Source organism: Staurois parvus, unplaced genomic scaffold, assembly GCF_062004578.1.
Source record: "Staurois parvus isolate SC_StPar_1 unplaced genomic scaffold, SC_StPar_1.0 ptg000390l, whole genome shotgun sequence".
In the NCBI taxonomy this organism is placed as follows: Eukaryota; Metazoa; Chordata; class Amphibia; order Anura; family Ranidae; genus Staurois; species Staurois parvus.
Window position 1 is genome coordinate 1,501,090 of NW_028318186.1, and position 22,559 is coordinate 1,523,648.

At 49.9% G+C, this 22,559-nt stretch overlaps 1 protein-coding gene across 1 annotated transcript in view; it reads left to right on the top strand.

Moving 5' to 3' along the window:
- The window catches only part of PKHD1 (PKHD1 ciliary IPT domain containing fibrocystin/polyductin), an 808,705-nt gene that overhangs the window by 554,219 nt on the left and 231,927 nt on the right, over window positions 1-22,559 (top strand). The window contains exon 45 of the mRNA XM_089685961.1: window positions 4,035-4,172. Coding sequence (XP_089542087.1) covers window positions 4,035-4,172 — 138 coding nt within the window. The remainder of the gene's footprint in view (window positions 1-4,034; window positions 4,173-22,559) is intronic.

A 22,559-nucleotide genomic window follows, 5' to 3' on the forward strand; every position in this document is an offset into this window, starting at 1 on the left:
CAATGTTACACAATGTTAACCTGACACACCAGATTGATTTTTTCACTTTGATTTCAGATTTGAAAATGCAGATAATTCTGCCTAGGCAAGAATGATGTCAGGTGATATCATTCTTGCCTAGGCACCATAGGCCTCTTTGAATGTGTTTTTTTTATGGCTTCATGCACTCAGTGTATTTTCTTTCCTGGAGAGTTGGGCTGTACCCAATAAGTGGACCTTGCCTTTTGATGCAAAGTTCAATTTAATTTCAAAGAAAATGAAAAGCAAAGAAGGTCCGGTCGTCTACACTCCACTCAATCTACTTTATCTTTAAATCCAGTAATGATTGAGCTCTGCTATTAGCGTGAAACATGTTTACCTTCTTGTCCCCCACTGTATTTCCACTGTCTGTCATTTGGTTTTATCGTATGCCTAATAAAGTGGATTGATTGGAGTTCAGCCGACCAGACCTTCTCTGCCTTTCATTGTGCAGCACACGAGCTGGGCTGGCACCCATAGGAGGAGTAGTGCTTGGAGATAGGGAGATTGCTCACCTGGAGCAACGGTAATATATGTGTTCATTTCAAAGTAGTTGGCATTTAACTGATATAACAATTTTCCAGAATTAACCCTGCGATTCAAATGAAAGAATGGAAAGTGGGGAACTCTCCAGGTAGATGGTGACATTTGCTAAACCAGTCTTAAAAAAGTTACACTCATAATGTCACTCAATCCTTAAAGTAGAACCACACTGTATCTGAGTGCCACAAACCAAAAGGGCTATTAGTTAATTTTAATATTCAAATTAAACTCCCCATCCATTCATGTCTCCATGCTTTATTTTGCTGAGAAAAACAGCTCCTGGCCACCTTGACTAAGGACAGATTTTTCATGTAGCAATTACTTCCTGGAATCCATCTGTCCTCAGCTCAGGCATGCAGGCAGGAGGGTGTGCCTAGCTGTGAAAATCCTTCCTCCCCTCCTGAAGACTCCTGGGATGTATGACATCATTTGCCTAGGAATGGAATCCAGGAAGTAACTAGAGAAATTTAAAAAAAAATATTTAAAACACATAACTATGCTATATTTTCCTATCTATTTAGTAATGCTAAATCTCCTAGATTGTAAGCTCGGAAGAGCAGGGCCCTCGAACCCCTTGTGTATCGTATTGTATTGTTATTGTACTGTCGCATGTTCTGTCCCCCTTTGTAATGTACAGCGCTGAGCGAACTGTCGGCACTTTATAAATACTGTATAATAATAATAATAATAATGCTAACAGCATAAGAATTAAAAATAATTAATGTTGATTGAGAGAGTGAAGTTCCACTTTAAAGACCTTCACCAGTCATCCTATCTTCTTCTTCTCTCCTCATGGCACCTGTTTACCCAGCCATGATACCTACCAGGCCATGATAATTATTATGGTCTTGTGAAAGACCTGATAATTATAACCAAGATATTATAATGTGCCTGTTAGTTTCCAGCCTCTGAAACCTGTTTTGTTTGTTTTGACACACAAATTTTCAGAACTGATAGCTTGTGTCATGTGTATTATACACGCTTCACACCAGAAAAAATAATTTACCTCATGGAAAAATTAATTTATCATGCTCCAGAAACTAACAGGACTAAACTCATTAAAGATGAAGTTAAAATCTTTTGTTCCATGTTGTGAGGGCAGCTGAATGCTGTAGCAATCTTCACTACAGGACTGCCCATCCTCTTCCTGCTGGTCTCCTGGCTCAGCTGCACTAAAAACGATCCAACAGGGGCCCACCCCCTCCTGTCTTCTGCTCCAATGTGAAAAGTTCTTTCACTGATTACACTGTCAGTAACATGATCTAAGAATGGCGGAGAGCCTGATCAGTCACAAGTTTCTCTCCCCCATTCACAGATCCCCTGTGTCACTTTGGTCTTTCCTCCTATCAATGTGTCCTGAAATAGGCACTGCTGCACACCTGATTAGCTCCCTGTGTTGCTTTTCCCTCTCTCATTCAGAGCTCTTTTGTACAGGGGCTTGCAAGAAGCCGACACAAAGTCTAATTAAGCTGCTTCTTCTGCATGCATTTAATAATGCATTAAGGTGTGTCTTGTATTCCTGATTGGAGTGTGGCTTTAGGGCCTGTGTCAAGGGCTTTTCACTGCTTCAAGCAGGTTTTGCTTTCTAAAGCCACAACGAGAAAATAGGAAAAAAAATACTGCTTTTGGAGCGATTGTCCGATAATCTGATCATTAGTACACAGCATTCGAGAGCCAATCACAACAGTTCATGCAAAATTATCCAAAGGGACAAGCATGAACTTTTTCTCATATGGTACCAGAACAAACAATTTTTGTTTAATCAGCACAGTATTCATCTGAAAAAAAATCAACTGACCTAACGCATGCTCAGAAACAAAAAAATACGTTACAATACATTACATCACTTCTGAACTTGTATTTTGTCATATGAGAGTTTTCGTAATTTTAGTAACCTCTTCATTTTTGATATGAGACTAGCATGCAAAAAAAAAAGGTACGATCATTCTCATCATGTGTACTAGGCTTAATGTAAGTCTTTGCTAATACAAAACCAACTTGAGGCAGATCAAGTGCAGGTTAGGAGGTGGTCAACTGCAAGTCATATGCAACTTTCAATAAATTCTGAATAAATTCAGAAATGTCTCAAACTAATCCCATTGACATTAGATTAAAGCCCATCCACACACAGCATTTAAGGAATGCTAAAGTGGCTTCTTAAAGCGATAATAAAAGTTCTTTTTTTGTAAAATAACAAACATGTCTATACTTACCTACTGTGTGCAGTGGTTTTGCACAAAGCAGCCTGAATCCTCCTCTTCTCGGGTCCCCTGCCGGTGCTCCTGGCTCCTCCTTTCTGTCAAATGCCCCCATAACAAGCAGCTTGCTATGGGGCACCCGCTGCTCCATGTGTCCACTCACAAGTCAGCCGTGACTTGGCTCCGCCCCCTCTCATTGGTTGACTGGCTGTGATTGACAGCAGCTGGAGCCAATGGATTCCACTTGCTGTCTCAGCCAATGAGGAGGCAGAGACCCAGACAGCCGAGGCATTGCACATTGCTGGATCTTGATGTGGCTCAGGTAAGTATTGAGGGAGCTGGGGACACTGTTGCACACAAAAGGGTTTTTACCTTTATGCATAGAATGCATGAAGGTAAAAAACCTTGAGCCTTTACAACCGCTTTAAGGTCTATTATCTCATGTGAAAATTTAGTTTGAAAGGCAAATTTAGTACACATTTTTGGTTTATTGCAACTTCTTGAATCTTGCACATAGCCACTTACTGACTTAGCCTCAACATCACCTATGACCCTACCCACAAATCTAAGTCCTAAACTTAACTCATAATCAGGGGCGGACTGACAACTCATGGGGCCCCCGGGCAATAGTGGATCATGGGGCCCCTGTGTCCTTGCCCAAACTCAAAAAAGCCTATGAAAAAGGTACCAGGGGCATCTCATGGGGCCCCCTACTGACCCCGGGCCCTCGGGCAGTGCCCGAGTTTCCAAATGGTCAGTCCGCCCCTGCTCATAATCGAATCCTACCTAACCTCCAAATGAGCTCTAAACCTTAGGTAACATTTTTACTATTATGGTGACATATACTATATTTTCATGGTGATAAATTCATTCATGGTGAAAATGTTAAAACATCAAAGCTTTGGCCCTTATTAACAATGTGGTAAATTATCAGTTAAAAATGTTGGCCCATTAGCTGCATGCCAAAATGAAATAATTTCATTCAATCGGTTCATCAAATGAAACCATTTACTGTACATTTTCTCTTGGCTGTCATTCTTGTTTAATTTTGTGGTCTATGCTTCTCTTTATAACTCTTCCCTTGCTGTCCCTGTCTGCCTTCCTGTCTCCTGTGTTTGTTCTGTCTGCCCTTCTAACTTTCTTCTACAAATTATTATTTGACTTCTAATAAAACTGGACTGCACCATAGACATTTTAATGATCATGCCATGTGAAGGGTTGTAGGAAACTGCTTGTGTGTGAAATGAATTAATCGTCTTGTTCCTTTATTCCCAGACAGAACTGTCATCGTTGATATTGCTCTGCCTCCACTTGGTGGCCTCTATGTCCTCGGAAATCTGGAGTTTCCTTCGCAATCTAGTAATGTTTTAAATGTCACCTGCATTCTTATTTCTGGAGGGGAACTAAGGATTGGTAAGTATTAGTAATGATAAATGCACCATTACAATTTTTTTTATAATTGTTATTAATGTAGACCAGAAGATGACACTAAACAAGAGTGTAACACATTGGTATGATGCTGTATTGCTAGTTCTAGACAACAGCTCACACCAAATCAGAGTCTAAGATGGCATACATATTAGACTTATCATTTTAGAACACACCCTAGTAGATAGGGAAACTATATATATTTTTTAAATATTTAAGTGAAACCATGGGCAACATCTAAAACGCCATATACAGTATGTTACATCCTGTCACTAGCATTAATACAGCAGTTTCTGTTTTTTGAGCCCTCCTGTAACATACTTTTATTACCTATTAATCCTGCCAGTAAATCTGTTGTTTATTACTCTTGGTAGACAATCTATGGAGGAGCAGAGTTGTCACCCTTAGGCAGGAAGAGTTTTAGAGCTACAGAACACCTTCCTTATCCCTCCCCTCCCCTTCTATGCTCCTTTTTTCCTCTGTAACATATTACTCACTTTACATAGTCCATGGAGGACCAGAATTGTCACCTTAAGATAGGAGGCATTTTAAGACTACAGAATATCTTCGCTTTCCCTTCCCTTCAATTATTTTCCCTGTAAAGGAGCAGAGTTGTCTCCTTCTCCTCTTCTCTTCTCTTCTCCTCTGCTCTTCTCTTCTCTTCCCTATGAAGAAACATAGTTGTCACCTTAGGACAGAAGGATTTTTAAGGCTACAAAACATCTTCTGTTCCCCTTGACTTTTCTCCTTCTCATTCCCCTTCCATTCCCTTCTCCGTGAAGGAGCAGAGTTGTCACCCAAGGATAGAAATAGTTTTAGGACTACGAAACACCTTCTGTTCCCCTTTCCCTGTCCTTTCTCTTCCATTCTCTGCACTTCTCCTTCCCTTTCCCTTGCCCTTCCCCTTCTCCTTCCCTTCCCTATGAAGAAGCATAGTTGTCACCTTAGGACAGAAGAATTTATAGGGCTACAAAATATCTTCTGTTCCCCTTGACATTTCTCCTTCTCCTAACATTCCCTTCTCTGCGAAGGAGCAGAGTTGTCACCCGAGAATAGAAGGAATTTTAGGACTATGAAACGCCTAATGTTTCCCTTTCACTGTCCTTTCTCTTCCCTTCTTTTTTCCTTCATAACATAAGGTAGATGTTCTGTACTCCACAGAGAGGCTTGGGAACAATGTTAACTGATAGCAGTCAGTAGAGGCAGAGATTTCTGGCAATATCAACAGGTATTTTTTGCACTTATTGAACAGATATAACTAAACATTTCCAATGGTATATTTATCAGTAATGTTTGTTTACTTGATGTCTGAATAAAAGACGTTGCTGTTCACATGGTGGTATTCTGGTGAGGATCTTTCTTGTGTACTTTTGTTTTGACCTACCGTTTTTGTAGACAATGCAGCTGCACAATGGCTGGCTGGGACCTTTTAGCCCATTTGCACTAGTTGTGGGTTAGATTAGTGCTGGGATCTCCTCCTGTTGGACACTACTCATATTAAGGTCTACCTCTCTTCTTTTGTAGTATACAGTACATTGTAGAGAACCTATGTGCCTTTTTTCTCTGACATGGCCAACATCCAATGAAGTGCAGATGTGGTGGTCTCTTTTTTGCCTTCTTTCATGGAGAATAGGAATTATTGCCAATTGGATGCAGAGAATTGTAATAATGTGGACAAATCTCTGCAAGCAATAAAATGTAAAATAATATATTCATTTCCACATTGTACAGTACTTCAATTATTTCTAGCCTTCTGCTATTAATCTATACAATCTTGAAGTTTGTAAGCTTACATTGTGAAGATCCACACACATTTACTTATTTAATTCTGTGACTCATATTCATTATGCCCTATGAGTATGCACTGATGTCTCACACATTTCACAGAACCTGCCTTCTGAATTACAGAGGTGCGGGCAGCAAAGTACCATTGGATATGTAGTCTTTAGAAATTGAAAGTAAGAGTAAGGAGAAGTTGCAAAACATGAAGGGAATGCAGGAAGTTGTGAAAAGTGATGGTCAGTAGACAGGCAGACAGGCAGCGCTCTCATCATTAAAGGAGATTTTCCAAGTAAGGCTATGTTGAGTTGTAATGAATAACTATTGTTTGCATAGCTATTACAATGTTGATATTAATAAAATGGAAGTACATGCTGTGACTATAAAACTAATAACGGGCTAAAAATCTATATTTTTTATCATCTATACATAATTTTAATCTATGAATTCAGACTACAACTCTCCCAGGCTACCTCTGTGTAGTCTGTGCTCACTCTGACAAGTGGTCCACTGTATTTCGTTTATCATGAGCAGCTGCCCCTGATACAAAGTTAGGTCAGCTGTGACACTGACAGTGGAGCTTTGAGGATAACATTGGGAGAGACACTCTTCCAGTGTAATCTAAAGGACTTGTTATTAGATTGACAGGAGATGGCCAGGTAATGTGGAGGCAGTAGAGGTTCTCATCCCAACTTTTCCACATCATAGCACCTAATAAGGTGCTTTTCCTGCCTATGCCTTGGTCCAGCTCTGAAGCACCCTCTGACATTCTGAGTCAATGTTGAAGGTATGCAAATCAAGATGAAAGTCATGATTATATAAGCCTTGTATGCATGTTTTTGGTCAGTGACTCAAATTATTGAAACAGAGGGTCAGCAACTAGCATCTGCTGACTAGCAAGGGCAGGATTCCATTAACAAGCATCTGAAATATAGAGCCGTGTATGGATACTCCTGCCATGCAAACTATGAGTCATATTTGGAGGAAAAGTAAACCCTTGCTCTTGGAACCAACCTGGCGATAGCTTTAGAGACAACTGGAATCTGATTGCCTTCTGAAGGCAGAATTTCCATTTCCCTAGGAATAAAAAGAACTCTTTGAGACTTCTCAAACTACACTATTAAAACCCATTGATTTCTTGCAAACGTATTCTTATTCTATTTAGAAATTAGCCCCCTGGAGTCTGATCTTCTGAACTGTAACAAAGGGATTCTTCTTTTTTTAGGTCTGCATGTTCCAGACCTCAGAGTTGATGCTTGGCCCCCATCTGTCCTTGTCTGTTTGTTTATGGCCCTCAGGGTTTTTCCTTTCAATCCATCTGTCCACATTCCACCACACCCTAAAGAAATTCCAACACTGCAGATAATGAGGTATTTTTGGTAAACAATTTTAATGGAAATTGACATCTCTATTGGTGAATCCATTCTTCGGCCTTGTGGCTCTCTTTCCACGTACACGTCCATTGCGGAACTTACCAATCAGGCGCGGCTAACATATGACTCCACGACTTAGCATCAGACCTGTCAGGCTATGTTCTGTCTCATAACTCAATCATCTCAGCTGACATGGAAAGCCAAGAGCTATATGAACTGCCTCTGATGTGCTTATAATGACAGGTCAACAGTTTTAACTGTTGATTGTCTTAATTATGTTCAGTTGGCTTCATTTTCTCCAACTGTGAAATGAACATAAATCATAGAAAAAGTGGATATTACTCTTTTGGGAACCACATGTCTTTGAGGCTCAAGAACAAGGGTAGCCCATGATTAGGGGTTCCTGGTAAACGAGCACACTACCAGTAGGGGCCCTGGATAAAAAAACACTGAGCACTCTTGTTGTAGATAGGTGTAAGGATTTTGATTTGCTACTCAGTTCTTAAAGGTACGTAAATGGGGAAAGCAAAAAAATGTGATACACAATATGGCCAAAACTTGTGGACACTCAGTCATTACACCTACTTACACCAGTAGTGACGTGGACACCCCCCAGTACAGGTGTTTCCCATGAAGGTTATGATAAGTGCATGAGCATGCCAAGACATTATTTATTCATTCTTGTGGCAACAGTTTGTGGAAGGTCTTTATATGCTCCGGCATGTCTGTACACAATGCCAGGTTCACGAACATACGTTTTGATCAAAGTGATGTGGAGGAACTTTAGTGCCCTCATCAAAGCCCTGGCCTCAACTCTATTGAACACCTTTGGGGTGAAATTGAATACCAGTTGTGAACCAAGTCTTCTCATCTAACATCAGTACCTGACCTCACAAAGCTCTTCTGAATAAACTTGGAACAAATTTCAACGGACACAATCCCAAATCCAAGAAGAGTTGGGGCAATAGGGGCTGCAATAGTTGCCAAATCCAAAACAATGTCCATGGTTTTTGAATAGATGTCCAACAAGCTCAAATAGATGTGATAGTAAGGTATCCACAAACGTTTTACCATATAATCCATATCATGTAGGAGGCAAGGGTTATCCCTCAGGCATGCTCTTCAAAAGCAAGAACTTTGTGTCTTTTTGTTTACATTTCTTTGGCAAAATAAGGCAATTCATAGACCTGAAGGGAGAGCAGATGTACAGGCTTCTGCATCTCCTATTGGATCAATAAACATTTGTGCCTGACTAAAGGGAGAGGGGGCTGCTGCTTGGTGCCCCTTGTCAAGGTGAAAACAGGCATTCTAACAGAGTCAATCAAGATTTCTGCTAGGATCTGTTGGTTAGGGGTGTTTGTCAGTGCACATAGACCTGTGATTGTCACCTGCTTTGCCTAAGCAGCCAGTTGGAGTAACTATCAACTTAGGTGCAGGGGTACTCTCAGTTCATCCCTTAGAGGTGAACTCTAGGCAGCTATAAAACACATATTTTATTGTACCTCTATATTCAATAATACATCATTAAGATAGCCATATTTGGTTGATGACATCAGCATTCATTGCTGTTCCTTTACTGACATTTCAGTTGTCTGTGCAGATGGGTCTCACAGGTCCTGCCATGTTTTTGTTTCAGAAGGCATCTAGCACTGTAGTTTTTTTTTTATTTAGATGGATTGCATTAAAAGTAAAATAATTTTTGCATGACAGTATCATCAAAAGAAAGCCTTGTTTTTCCTAAAAAAAAAAAACTATGCATGTATTACTTTGTTATATTAAGTCATTGCAGAATAAGCAGGCCCATGGCAGAAAAGTAAGAGAATTCATAGCTGGAACTAAATGGAACTACTGTTAGCACCAGAATTCACCTTGATTTGAGTTTCCTTAGCAACAATAGCAGACAATCATGCTGACAGGAGGAGACAGAGATTGAGCAGAGGCACAACCTAAATGGTGTGCTACTTTTTCACTGTCCACCCAACAACCATTGGTTTGTTTTGGCCCAGTGTTTTGACCAAATGTTGACCAAGTTACTGTAGTTGAGACCATGGATCATGCTTTGCCATCAAGCAAGTGTGCCAGGATTGCAAGGCTGACAGTGCTGATTAACAAATTCTTTGGCAGGTAAAACAGTCCACATATATGTATTTCAACTGTGTTTACTAGCTTATCTTCACCAAAAATTCGCCTTACAGTTACCAAGAAAACACTTAAATTAATTAGAGATGAGCGAAGTATTCAAAAATTCGATTCGGCTGATTCGGCGAATTCGAGGAATAAATTCGATTCGATGCGAATATATTCGCTGCGAATTTAACTTATAAAAGGGTGTTTCTAGGCTTCAGAGAGCCTTCATATTAGTGCAGAACACTGTACCTTTAATTTAAATGCCCTTGGAGTCTGCTGGGGAAGAGAAATAATACTGTCAGTCAGTATGACATGCAGATGAGTGTCGTCGATCTTAGAATCACCGCACACTTCACTCATTTGGGCAGTCACGGGGCCAAAACCAGAGTGTGGAGCCACAGTGTGGCGGTGGAGGCAGCAGCAATGGGAGGCCATACAGCACCCTATGACAAAAATGGAACCCACCAGCAGTGTGAGGAGACCTGAAAGTGGCACATGGCAGAGTGTGGCGATGGAGACAGCAGCAATGGAAGGCCGTACAGGGACCCATGAGAGACTCTGGACCTGGCAGCAGCATGTGGAGGCGGTACGGGGGCCCATGGCAGATTACGGGCCTGGCAGCAGCAATGGGAGGCCCGTAATCTGCCAGCACCCTATGACAAAAAATGGAACACACCAGCAGTGTGAGGAGACCTGAAAGTGGCACATGTTTGGGGCATGATTCATGGCGGATTTAGTCAGTTGTGTCAGGAACTGGTGGTTTGAAATCCAGACTAATCCACGCCTGATTCATTTTCACAAACGTGAGTCTCTCCACACTTTGGGTGGACAGTCGTGTCCTCCGCGGAGTTACAATACAGCCTTTCAAGGGCAAATTCAGCTAGTTGGGGCCAAAGGTCAAGTTTCGTTGCCCAGTAGTCAAGGGGATTGTCTACCTCGGTTGGCAGGGTGCTGTCCAAGTAGGCCCATGCCTGTTGTTTGAGGTCCTGCTCCAGGTCCACCTGATGCTGCTGCTGCTGCTGCGGCTGGTTAGTAGTTTCCTCACTGCGCTGGTGAAGAAAGCTACTCATCATCGACTGCAGACTGAGGCAGCCGCTGCTGGTGGAGCTGCCACTGCTCCTACCACCCCACCCCTCCCCTGCTGCCATGGCAGTGGAACGCGAGCGCACAGGGCCCACAGTGTCTGAGGATGGACGTTGGTGCAGAAAGGCAGAGACCAACTGACTACATAGGTGGTTTTTATAGTACGTTATTTTGGCCTCCCTCTCAGCAGGTGTGAAAAAGGCCACCATTTTTGAACGGTAGCGTGGGTCCAACAAGGTGGACAGCCAAAAGTCATCCCTCTGTCTGATGGTTATTATTCGGCTGTCGCTACGCAAGCAAGCGAGCATGCTATGGGCCATTTGTGCCAAGGAATGCGAGGGTCTCCCTGCCTCCATCTCCACAGCATACTGCCACGGTGCGTCTGGGTCCTCTGTCTCCTCCTCCTCCTCCTCTACCAGATGCTCCTGCTCCTCCACTCCTGTCCGCTGAGTGGAAAAACCACCCATTTCACTCAATAATTCCTGAGCACAAATGTCCTCCTCTACCTCCTCCTCTTCTTCCTGTCCTGCCCCCACAGGGGTCATGTGGCGTTGAGATCTGTGCGCCACGTCTACCGCACCCTGACCAGCCATTGTTAACAGCATTTGTTCCAGGACGTGCAACAGGGGAATGACGTCGTTCATCCCATAGTCCTGCCGACTCACGAATAGCGTGGCCTCCTCAAAGGGCCTGAGCAAGCGGCAGGTGTCACGCATGAGCTGCCAATGGCTGACATCTAAGTTACACAGGGGAGTACCTTTATCCGCTTGTAACATCAGGAATCTGTGATGGCCTTTCGCTGTTCGTAAAGGCGGTCTAACATATGTAGGGTTGAATTCCACCTTGTTGCAACGTCACAGCATGAGGAGTCGGTACGGGGGCCCATGGCAGATTACGGGCCTGGCAGCAGCAATGGGAGTCCCGTAATCTGCCAGCACCCTATGAAAAAATGGAACACACCAGCAGTGTGAGGAGACCTGAAAGTGGCACATGGCAGAGTGTGGCGATGGAGACAGCAGCAATGGGAGGCCGTACAGGGACCCATGAGACACTGTGGACCTGGCAGCAGCATGAGGAGGCGGTACAGGGGCCCATGGCAGATTACGGGCCTGGCAGCAGCAATGGGAGGCCCGTAATCTGCCAGCACCCTATGACAAAAAATGGAAAACACCAGCAGTGTGAGGAGACCTGAAAGTGGCACATGGCAGAGTGTGGCGATGGAGAAAGCAGCAATGGGAGGCCGTACAGGGACCCATGAGACACTGTGGACCTGGCAGCAGCATGAGGAGGCGGTACGGGGGCCCATGGCAGATTACGGGCCTAGCAGCATCAATGGGAGGCCCGTAATCTGCCAGCACCCTATGACAAAATGGAACACACCAGCAGTGTGAGGAGACCTGAAAGTGGCACATGGCAGAGTGTGGCGATGGAGACAGCAGCAATGGGAGGCCGTACAGGGACCCATGAGAGACTCTGGACCTGGCAGCAGCATGAGGAGGCGGTACGGGGGCCCATGGCAGATTACGGGCCTGGCAGCAGCAAAGGGAGGCCCGTAATCTGCCAGCACCCTATGACAAAATGGAACACACCAGCAGTGTGAGGAGACCTGAAAGTGGCACATGGCAGAGTGTAGCGATGGAGACAGCAGCAATGGGAGGCCGTACAGGGACCCATGAGAGACTCTGGACCTGGCAGCAGCATGAGGAGGCGGTACGGGGGCCCATGGCAGATTACGGGCCTGGCAGCAGCAATGGGAGGCCCGTAATCTGCCAGCACCCTATGACAAAATGGAACACACCAGCAGTGTGAGGAGACCTGAAAGTGGCACATGGCAGAGTGTGGCGATGGAGACAGCAGCAATGGGAGGCCGTACAGGGACCCATGAGAGACTCTGGACCTGGCAGCAGCATGAGGAGGCGGTACTGGGGCCCATGGCAGATTACGGGCCTGGCAGCAGCAATGGGAGGCCCGTAAGCTGCCAGCACCCTATGAAAAAATGGAACACACCAGCAGTGTGAGGAGACCTGAAAGTGGCACATGGCAGAGTGTGGCGATGGAGACAGCAGCAATGGGAGGCCGTACAGGGACCCATGAGAGACTCTGGACCTGGCAGCAGCATGAGGAGGCGGTACGGGGGCCCATGGCAGATTACGGGCCTGGCAGCAGCAAAGGGAGGCCCGTAATCTGCCAGCACCCTATGACAAAATGGAACACACCAGCAGTGTGAGGAGACCTGAAAGTGGCACATGGCAGAGTGTAGCGATGGAGACAGCAGCAATGGGAGGCCGTACAGGGACCCATGAGAGACTCTGGACCTGGCAGCAGCATGAGGAGGCGGTACGGGGGCCCATGGCAGATTACGGGCCTGGCAGCAGCAATGGGAGGCCCGTAATCTGCCAGCACCCTATGACAAAATGGAACACACCAGCAGTGTGAGGAGACCTGAAAGTGGCACATGGCAGAGTGTGGCGATGGAGACAGCAGCAATGGGAGGCCGTACAGGGACCCATGAGAGACTCTGGACCTGGCAGCAGCATGAGGAGGCGGTACTGGGGCCCATGGCAGATTACGGGCCTGGCAGCAGCAATGGGAGGCCCGTAAGCTGCCAGCACCCTATGAAAAAATGGAACACACCAGCAGTGTGAGGAGACCTGAAAGTGGCACATGGCAGAGTGTGGCGATGGAGACAGCAGCAATGGGAGGCCGTACAGGGACCCATGAGACACTGTGGACCTGGCAGCAGCATGAGGAGGCGGTACAGGGGCCCATGGCAGATTACGGGCCTGGCAGCAGCAATGGGAGGCCCGTAATCTGCCAGCACCCTATGACAAAAAATGGAAAACACCAGCAGTGTGAGGAGACCTGAAAGTGGCACATGGCAGAGTGTGGCGATGGAGAAAGCAGCAATGGGACGCCGTACAGGGACCCATGAGACACTGTGGACCTGGCAGCAGCATGAGGAGGCGGTACGGGGGCCCATGGCAGATTACGGGCCTAGCAGCATCAATGGGAGGCCCGTAATCTGCCAGCACCCTATGACAAAATGGAACACACCAGCAGTGTGAGGAGACCTGAAAGTGGCACATGGCAGAGTGTGGCGATGGAGACAGCAGAAATGGGAGGCCGTACAGGGACCCATGAGAGACTCTGGACCTGGCAGCAGCATGAGGAGGCGGTACGGGGGCCCATGGCAGATTACGGGCCTGGCAGCAGCAAAGGGAGGCCCGTAATCTGCCAGCACCCTATGACAAAATGGAACACACCAGCAGTGTGAGGAGACCTGAAAGTGGCACATGGCAGAGTGTGGCGATGGAGACAGCAGCAATGGGAGGCCGTACAGGGACCCATGAGAGACTCTGGACCTGGCAGCAGCATGAGGAGGCGGTACGGGGGCCCATGGCAGATTACGGGCCTGGCAGCAGCAATGGGAGGCCCGTAATCTGCCAGCACCCTATGACAAAACGGAACACACCAGCAGTGTGAGGAGACCTGAAAGTGGCACATGGCAGAGTGTGGCGATGGAGACAGCAGCAATGGGAGGCCGTACAGGGACCCATGAGAGACTCTGGACCTGGCAGCAGCATGAGGAGGCGGTACTGGGGCCCATGGCAGATTACGGGCCTGGCAGCAGCAATGGGAGGCCCGTAATCTGCCAGCACCCTATGACAAAAAATGGAACACACCAGCAGTGTGAGGAGACCTGAAAGTGGCACATGGCAGAGTGTGGCGATGGAGACAGCAGCAATGGGAGGCCGTACAGGGACCCATGAGACACTCTGGACCTGGCAGCAGCATGAGGAGGCGGTACGGGGGCCCATGGTAGATTACGGGCCTGGCAGCAGCAATGGGAGGCTCGTAATCTGCCAGCACCCTATGACAAAAAATGGAACACACCAGCAGTGTGAGGAGACCTGAAAGTGGCACATGGCAGAGTGTAGCGATGGAGACAGCAGCAATGGGAGGCCGTACAGGGACCCATGAGAGACTCTGGACCTGGCAGCAGCATGAGGAGGCGGTACTGGGGCCCATGGCAGATTATGGGCCTGGCAGCAGCAATGGGAGGCCCGTAATCTGCCAGCACCCTATGACAAAAAATGGAACACACCAGCAGTGTGAGGAGACCTGAAAGTGGCACATGGCAGAGTGTGGCGATGGAGACAGCAGCAATGGGAGGCCGTACAGGGACCCATGAGACACTCTGGACCTGGCAGCAGCATGAGGAGGCGGTACGGGGGCCCATGGCAGATTACGGGCCTGGCAGCAGCAATGGGAGGCCCGTAATCTGCCAGCACCCTATGACAAAATGGAACACACCAGCAGTGTGAGGAGACCTGAAAGTGGCACATGGCAGAGTGTGGCGATGGAGACAGCAGCAATGGGAGGCCGTACAGGGACCCATGAGAGACTCTGGACCTGGCAGCAGCATGAGGAGGCGGTACGGGGGCCCATGGCAGATTACGGGCCTGGCAGCAGCAATGGGAGGCCCGTAATCTGCCAGCACCCAATGACAAAATGGAACACACCAGCAGTGTGCGGAGACCTGAAAGTGGCACATGGCAGAGTGTGGCGATGGAGACAGCAGCAATGGGAGGCCGTACAGGGACCCATGAGAGACTCTGGACCTGGCAGCAGCATGAGGAGGCGGTACTGGGGCCCATGGCAGATTACGGGCCTGGCAGCAGCAATGGGAGGCCCGTAATCTGCCAGCACCCTATGACAAAAAATGGAACACACCAGCAGTGTGAGGAGACCTGAAAGTGGCACATGGCAGAGTGTGGCGATGGAGACAGCAGCAATGGGAGGCCATACAGGGACCCATGAGACACTGTGGACCTGGCAGCAGCATGAGGAGGCGGTACGGGGGCCCATGGCAGATTACGGGCCTGGCAGCAGCAATGGGAGGCCCGTAATCTGCCAGCACCCTATGACAAAAAATGGAACACACCAGCAGTGTGAGGAGACCTGAAAGTGGCACATGGCAGAGTGTGGCGATGGAGACAGCAGCAATGGGAGGCCGTACAGGGACCCATGAGACACTCTGGACCTGGCAGCAGCATGAAGAGGCGGTACAGGGGCCCATGGCAGATTACAGGCCTGGCAGCAGAAATGGGAGGCCCGTAATCTGCCAGCACCCTATGACAAAATGGAACACACCAGCAGTGTGAGGAGACCTGAAAGTGGCACATTGCAGAGTGTGGCGATGGAGACAGCAGCAATGGGAGGCCGTACAGGGACCCATGAGAGACTCTGGACCTGGCAGCAGCATGAGGAGGCGGTACTGGGGCCCATGGCAGATTACGGGCCTGGCAGCAGCAACGGGAGGCCCGTAATCTGCCAGCACCCTATGACAAAAAATGGAACACACCAGCAGTGTGAGGAGACCTGAAAGTGGCACATGGCAGAGTGTGGCGATGGAGACAGCAGAAATGGGAGGCCGTACAGGGACCCATGAGAGACTCTGGACCTGGCAGCAGCACGAGGAGGCGGTACGGGGACCCATGGCAGATTACGGGCCTGGCAGCAGCTATGGGAGGCCCGTAATCTGCCAGCACCCTATGACAAAATGGAACACACCAGCAGTGTGAGGAGACCTGAAAGTGGCACATGGCAGAGTGTGGCGATGGAGACAGCAGCAATGGGAGGCCGTACAGGGACCCATGAGAGACTCTGGACCTGGCAGCAGCATGAGGAGGCGGTACTGGGGCCCATGGCAGATTACGGGCCTGGCAGCAGCAATGGGGGGCCCGTAATCTGCCAGCACCCTATGACAAAAAATGGAACACACCAGCAGTGTGAGGAGACCTGAAAGTGGCACATGGCAGAGTGTGGCGATGGAGACAGCAGCAATGGGAGGCCGTACAGGGACCCATGAGAGACTCTGGACCTGGCAGCAGCATGAGGAGGCGGTACGGGGGCCCATGGCAGATTACGGGCCTGGCAGCAGCAATGGGAGGCCCGTAATCTGCCAGCACCCTATGACAAAATGGAACACACCAGCAATGTGAGGAGACCTGAAAGTGGCACATGGCAGAGTGTGGCGATGGAGACAGCAGCAATGGGAGGCCGTACAGGGACCCATGAGACACTGTGGACCTGGGAGCAGCATGAGGAGGCCGTACAGGGGCCCATGGCAGATTACGGGCCTGGCAGCAGCAATGGGAGGCCCGTAATCTGCCAGCACCCTATGACAAAATGGAACACACCAGCAGTGTGCGGAGACCTGAAAGTGGCCCATGGCAGAGTGTGGCGATGGAGACAGCAGCAATGGGAGGCCGTACAGGGACCCATGAGAGACTCTGGACCTGGCAGCAGCATGAGGAGGCGGTACTGGGGCCCATGGCAGATTACGGGCCTGGCAGCAGCAATGGGAGGCCCGTAATCTGCCAGCACCCTATGACAAAAAATGGAACACACCAGCAGTGTGAGGAGACCTGAAAGTGGCACATGGCAGAGTGTGGCGATGGAGACAGCAGCAATGGGAGGCCATACAGGGACCCATGAGACACTGTGGACCTGGCAGCAGCATGAGGAGGCGGTACGGGGGCCCATGGCAGATTACGGGCCTGGCAGCAGCAATGGGAGGCCCGTAATCTGCCAGCACCCTATGACAAAAAATGGAACACACCAGCAGTGTGAGGAGACCTGAAAGTGGCACATGGCAGAGTGTGGCGATGGAGACAGCAGCAATGGGAGGCCGTACAGGGACCCATGAGACACTCTGGACCTGGCAGCAGCATGAAGAGGCGGTACAGGGGCCCATGGCAGATTACAGGCCTGGCAGCAGAAATGGGAGGCCCGTAATCTGCCAGCACCCTATGACAAAATGGAACACACCAGCAGTGTGAGGAGACCTGAAAGTGGCACATTGCAGAGTGTGGCGATGGAGACAGCAGCAATGGGAGGCCGTACAGGGACCCATGAGAGACTCTGGACCTGGCAGCAGCATGAGGAGGCGGTACTGGGGCCCATGGCAGATTACGGGCCTGGCAGCAGCAACGGGAGGCCCGTAATCTGCCAGCACCCTATGACAAAAAATGGAACACACCAGCAGTGTGAGGAGACCTGAAAGTGGCACATGGCAGAGTGTGGCGATGGAGACAGCAGAAATGGGAGGCCGTACAGGGACCCATGAGAGACTCTGGACCTGGCAGCAGCACGAGGAGGCGGTACGGGGACCCATGGCAGATTACGGGCCTGGCAGCAGCTATGGGAGGCCCGTAATCTGCCAGCACCCTATGACAAAATGGAACACACCAGCAGTGTGAGGAGACCTGAAAGTGGCACATGGCAGAGTGTGGCGATGGAGACAGCAGCAATGGGAGGCCGTACAGGGACCCATGAGAGACTCTGGACCTGGCAGCAGCATGAGGAGGCGGTACTGGGGCCCATGGCAGATTACGGGCCTGGCAGCAGCAATGGGGGGCCCGTAATCTGCCAGCACCCTATGACAAAAAATGGAACACACCAGCAGTGTGAGGAGACCTGAAAGTGGCACATGGCAGAGTGTGGCGATGGAGACAGCAGCAATGGGAGGCCGTACAGGGACCCATGAGAGACTCTGGACCTGGCAGCAGCATGAGGAGGCGGTACGGGGGCCCATGGCAGATTACGGGCCTGGCAGCAGCAATGGGAGGCCCGTAATCTGCCAGCACCCTATGACAAAATGGAACACACCAGCAATGTGAGGAGACCTGAAAGTGGCACATGGCAGAGTGTGGCGATGGAGACAGCAGCAATGGGAGGCCGTACAGGGACCCATGAGACACTGTGGACCTGGGAGCAGCATGAGGAGGCCGTACAGGGGCCCATGGCAGATTACGGGCCTGGCAGCAGCAATGGGAGGCCCGTAATCTGCCAGCACCCTATGACAAAATGGAACACACCAGCAGTATGAGGAGACCTGAAAGTGGCACATGGCAGAGTGTGGCGATGGAGACAGCAGCAATGGGAGGCCGTACAGGGACCCATGAGACACTGTGGACCTGGCAGCAGCATGAGGAGGCGGTACTGGGGCCCATGGCAGATTAGGGGCCTGGCAGCAGCAATGGGAGGCCCGTAATCTGCCAGCACCCTATGACAAAAAATGGAACACACCAGCAGTGTGAGGAGACCTGAAAGTGGCACATGGCAGAGTGTGGCGATGGAGACAGCAGCAATGGGAGGCCGTACAGGGACCCATGAGACACTCTGGACCTGGCAGCAGCATGAGGAGGCGGTACGGGGGCCCATGGCAGATTACGGGCCTGGCAGCAGCAATGGGAGGCCCGTAATCTGCCAGCACCCTATGACAAAAAATGGAACACACCAGCAGTGTGAGGAGACCTGAAAGTGGGACATGTTTGGGGCATGATTCATGGCGGATTTAGTCAGTTGTGTCAGGAACTGGTGGTTTGAAATCCAGACTAATCCACGCCTGATTCATTTTCACAAACGTGAGTCTCTCCACACTTTGGGTGGACAGTCGTGTCCTCCGCGGAGTTACAATACCTCCTGCCGCACTAAACACGCGCTCCGATGCCACGCTACTGGCCGGGCATGACAGCCTTTCAAGGGCAAATTCAGCTAGTTGGGGCCAAAGGTCAAGTTTCGTTGCCCAGTAGTCAAGGGGATTGTCTACCTCGGTTGGCAGGGTGCTGTCCAAGTAGGCCCAAGCCTGTTGTTTGAGGTCCTGCTCCAGGTCCACCTGATGCTGCTGCTGCTGCGGCTTTTTAGTAGTTTCCTCACTGCGCTGGTGAAGAAAGCTACTCATCATCGACTGCAGACTGAGGCAGCCGCTGCTGGTGGAGCTGCCACTGCTCCTACCACCCCACCCCTCCCCTGCTGCCATGGCAGCGGAACGCGAGCGCACAGGGCCCACAGTGTCTGAGGATGGACGTTGGCGCACAAAGGCAGAGACCAACTGACTACATAGGTGGTTTTTATAGTACGTTATTTTGGCCTCCCTCTCAGCAGGTGTGAAAAAGGCCACCATTTTTGAACGGTAGCGAGGGTCCAACAAGGTGGACAGCCAAAAGTCATCCCTCTGTCTGATGGTTATTATTCGGCTGTCGCTACGCAAGCAACCGAGCATGCTATGGGCCATTTGTGCCAAGGAATGCGAGGGACTCCCTGCCTCCATCTCCACAGCATACTGCCACGGTGCGTCTGGGTCCTCTGTCTCCTCCTCCTCCTCCTCTACCAGATGCTCCTGCTCCTCCACTCCTGTCCGCTGAGTGGAAAAACCACCCATTTCACTCAATAATTCCTGAGCACAAATGTCCTCCTCTACCTCCTCCTCTTCTTCCTGTCCTGCCCCCACAGGGGTCATGTGGCGTTGAGATCTGTGCGCCACGTCTACCGCACCCTGACCAGCCATTGTTAACAGCATTTGTTCCAGGACGTGCAACAGAGGAATGACGTCGTTCATCCCATAGTCCTGCCGACTCACGAATAGCGTGGCCTCCTCAAAGGGCCTGAGCAAGCGGCAGGTGTCACTCATGAGCTGCCAATGGCTGACATCTAAGTTACACAGGGGAGTACCTTTATCCGCTTGTAACATCAGGAAATCGGTGATGGCCTTTCGCTGTTCGTAAAGGCGGTCTAACATGTGTAGGGTTGAATTCCACCTTGTTGCAACGTCGCAGATCAGGCGATGCTGTGGAATTCCGTTCTGCCGCTGCAGCTCAAGGAGGGTGTGCTTTGCGGTGTTGGAATGGCTGCAATGCATGCAAAGTTTACGTGACATTTTAAGGATGTCTTGCAGTGGGATGGTGGATTTTAGGAACCGCTTGACAACCAGATTGAACACGTGAGCCATGCATGGCGCATGGCACAACCTTCCTTGACGCAGAGCAGACACCATGTTTTTTCCGTTGTCGGTCAACATGGTTCCGATTTTCAGTTTGCGCGGAGACAGCCATCTGTCGATTTCTCTGTTCATTACACTCAAAAGTTCCTCCCCTGTGTGACTACGTTTGCCAAGGCATACCAGGTGCAGCACAGCGTGACACCGTTGCGCCCTGCACATGTGATATGCCGGTCGGGTAATGGGACTTGGCACGGGGGTGGCGGCTGAGGACACGGCGGAAGAAGAGGTGGTAGAGGCGGACATCTTTTGTGGACCAAGGACGTGCAAACGTGGAGGCAAAAGCGGCGTGACCTGTCCAAGTTGCTGGTGCGGCTGTGCCGGCACCACGTTCACCCAGTGGGCCGTAAATGACATGTACTGTCCCTGACCGTAGTTACAGCTCCACACGTCGGCGCTGCCGTGCACTTTGGCAGAGACCGACATGCTCAAAGACTGGCCCACCATCTCTTCTACATGTGAATGCAGGGCTGGCACTGCCTTTTTGGCGAAGAAATGCCGGCTTGGCACTCTCCACCGCGGTGCGGCACAAGCCATCATTTCTCGGAAAGGTGCTGAGTCCACCACTTGGAAAGGGAGGGACTGCAGCACCAGCAACTTGGACAGGAGGACGTTCAGCTTTTGCACCGTCGGGTGCGTGCTCGCAAACTGTTGTCTCTTGGAAACGGATTCCAAGAAAGACTGCTGACGGAATCCGTGAAGAGGAGTAGCAGGAGAAGGAGCATCTGAACGAGCGGAAGATGCCAACGAGCGACAACTCCCCTCAGCAGAGGTGTTGGAGCCTTGACTGGCTGATAGAGGGCGATTGACGTCGGGTGACGGAGCAAGTAACGGAGCGGGTGATGGAGCGGGGGCTGGGGCAGGCAGAACCGCCGTATCTTTATCACGGTTTTCCCAGGCCACCAAATGGCGACGCTGCATATGCTGACGCAACGCTGTAGTCCCAACATGGGCCCCCTGGCCACGCTTGACTTTCTGGCCACATAGTCGACATACGGCTACGTTTACTTCCTCGGGCGGCTTGACGAAAAATTCGCCACACCGCCGAGTAGGAAACTTTGCCCCCGATACTCCTCACTGGCTGACTGCTACTTCCTCCGTGCACACCGGCACCACTACTGGCCGTGGTGGTAGGCTGCAGTGGAGCTGGTGCTCTACTCCGTGGCCGTTTGCCTCCACTGACACTGCTGCGACCCTGCTGCCTCCTGGGCAACCCACCGACTGTTTTGCTCGCTGCCAAGCTGCCACCCTCTTCTCCTGATGATGCGGAAGCAATAGCCTGATGACGACGAGGCTGCCAAGTGCGATCAGCCTCATCATCATCAATTAGGGTCTCCGCCTCACTACTAGCCCCCTCGGCTGCGTGTGGGTCAGGAGACAGACCTGTCTCTAGACCGGCTACCGAGCCACTCTCCTCGCCAGTACTTCTTCGCCTGGCTGCTGAAGAGGCGGATGTCTCCCTCCGTTCCTGACCGCCCTCTGTTAGCTCTTCCTCACTGTACAGTGGGGCTGAGCCCACAGCATGCGATACTTCGCTTGGTGAGGGAACACCAAAGGACAGGGGCAGGTAGAGGACCCGTGATTTCAGTGGGCTTGCTCCCGGGCCATGCCAACTAACGGTTGTGTCTGACGTACCCACCGACCGTTGGCTGTAGGTGTCAGAGGTGACCTGGGAAGAGGAAGACAACCGAGCCAACCAATCGATGACGGCAGGGTTGTCGGTGGAGACACGACCGCTGGATGACACCGGGAGCACTGGCCTCTGGCTGCGACTAGTGCTGCCTCGACCCCTTCCTCTGCTGCCACGTCTGCTCACTCCTAAAACATTGCCTCCTCTGCCACTCCTCTGCATGTTGTCTGACATACTCTTTAATTCAACGATTCTGTGTCCCTGAGTAACAATTCTGTGTCCCTGAGTAACAATTCTGTGTCTTTCCCTGAGTAACAATTCTGTGTCCCTGAGTAACAATTCTGTGTCCCTCAGTAACAATTCTGTGTCCCTCAGTAACAATTCTGTGTCCCTCCGTAACAATTCTGTGTCCCTCAGTAACAATTCTGTGTCTGTCCCTGAGTAACAATTCTGTGTCCCTCAGTAACAATTCTGTGTCCCTCAGTAACAATTCTGTGTCCTTCAGTAACAATTCTGTGTCTGTCCCTGAGTAACAA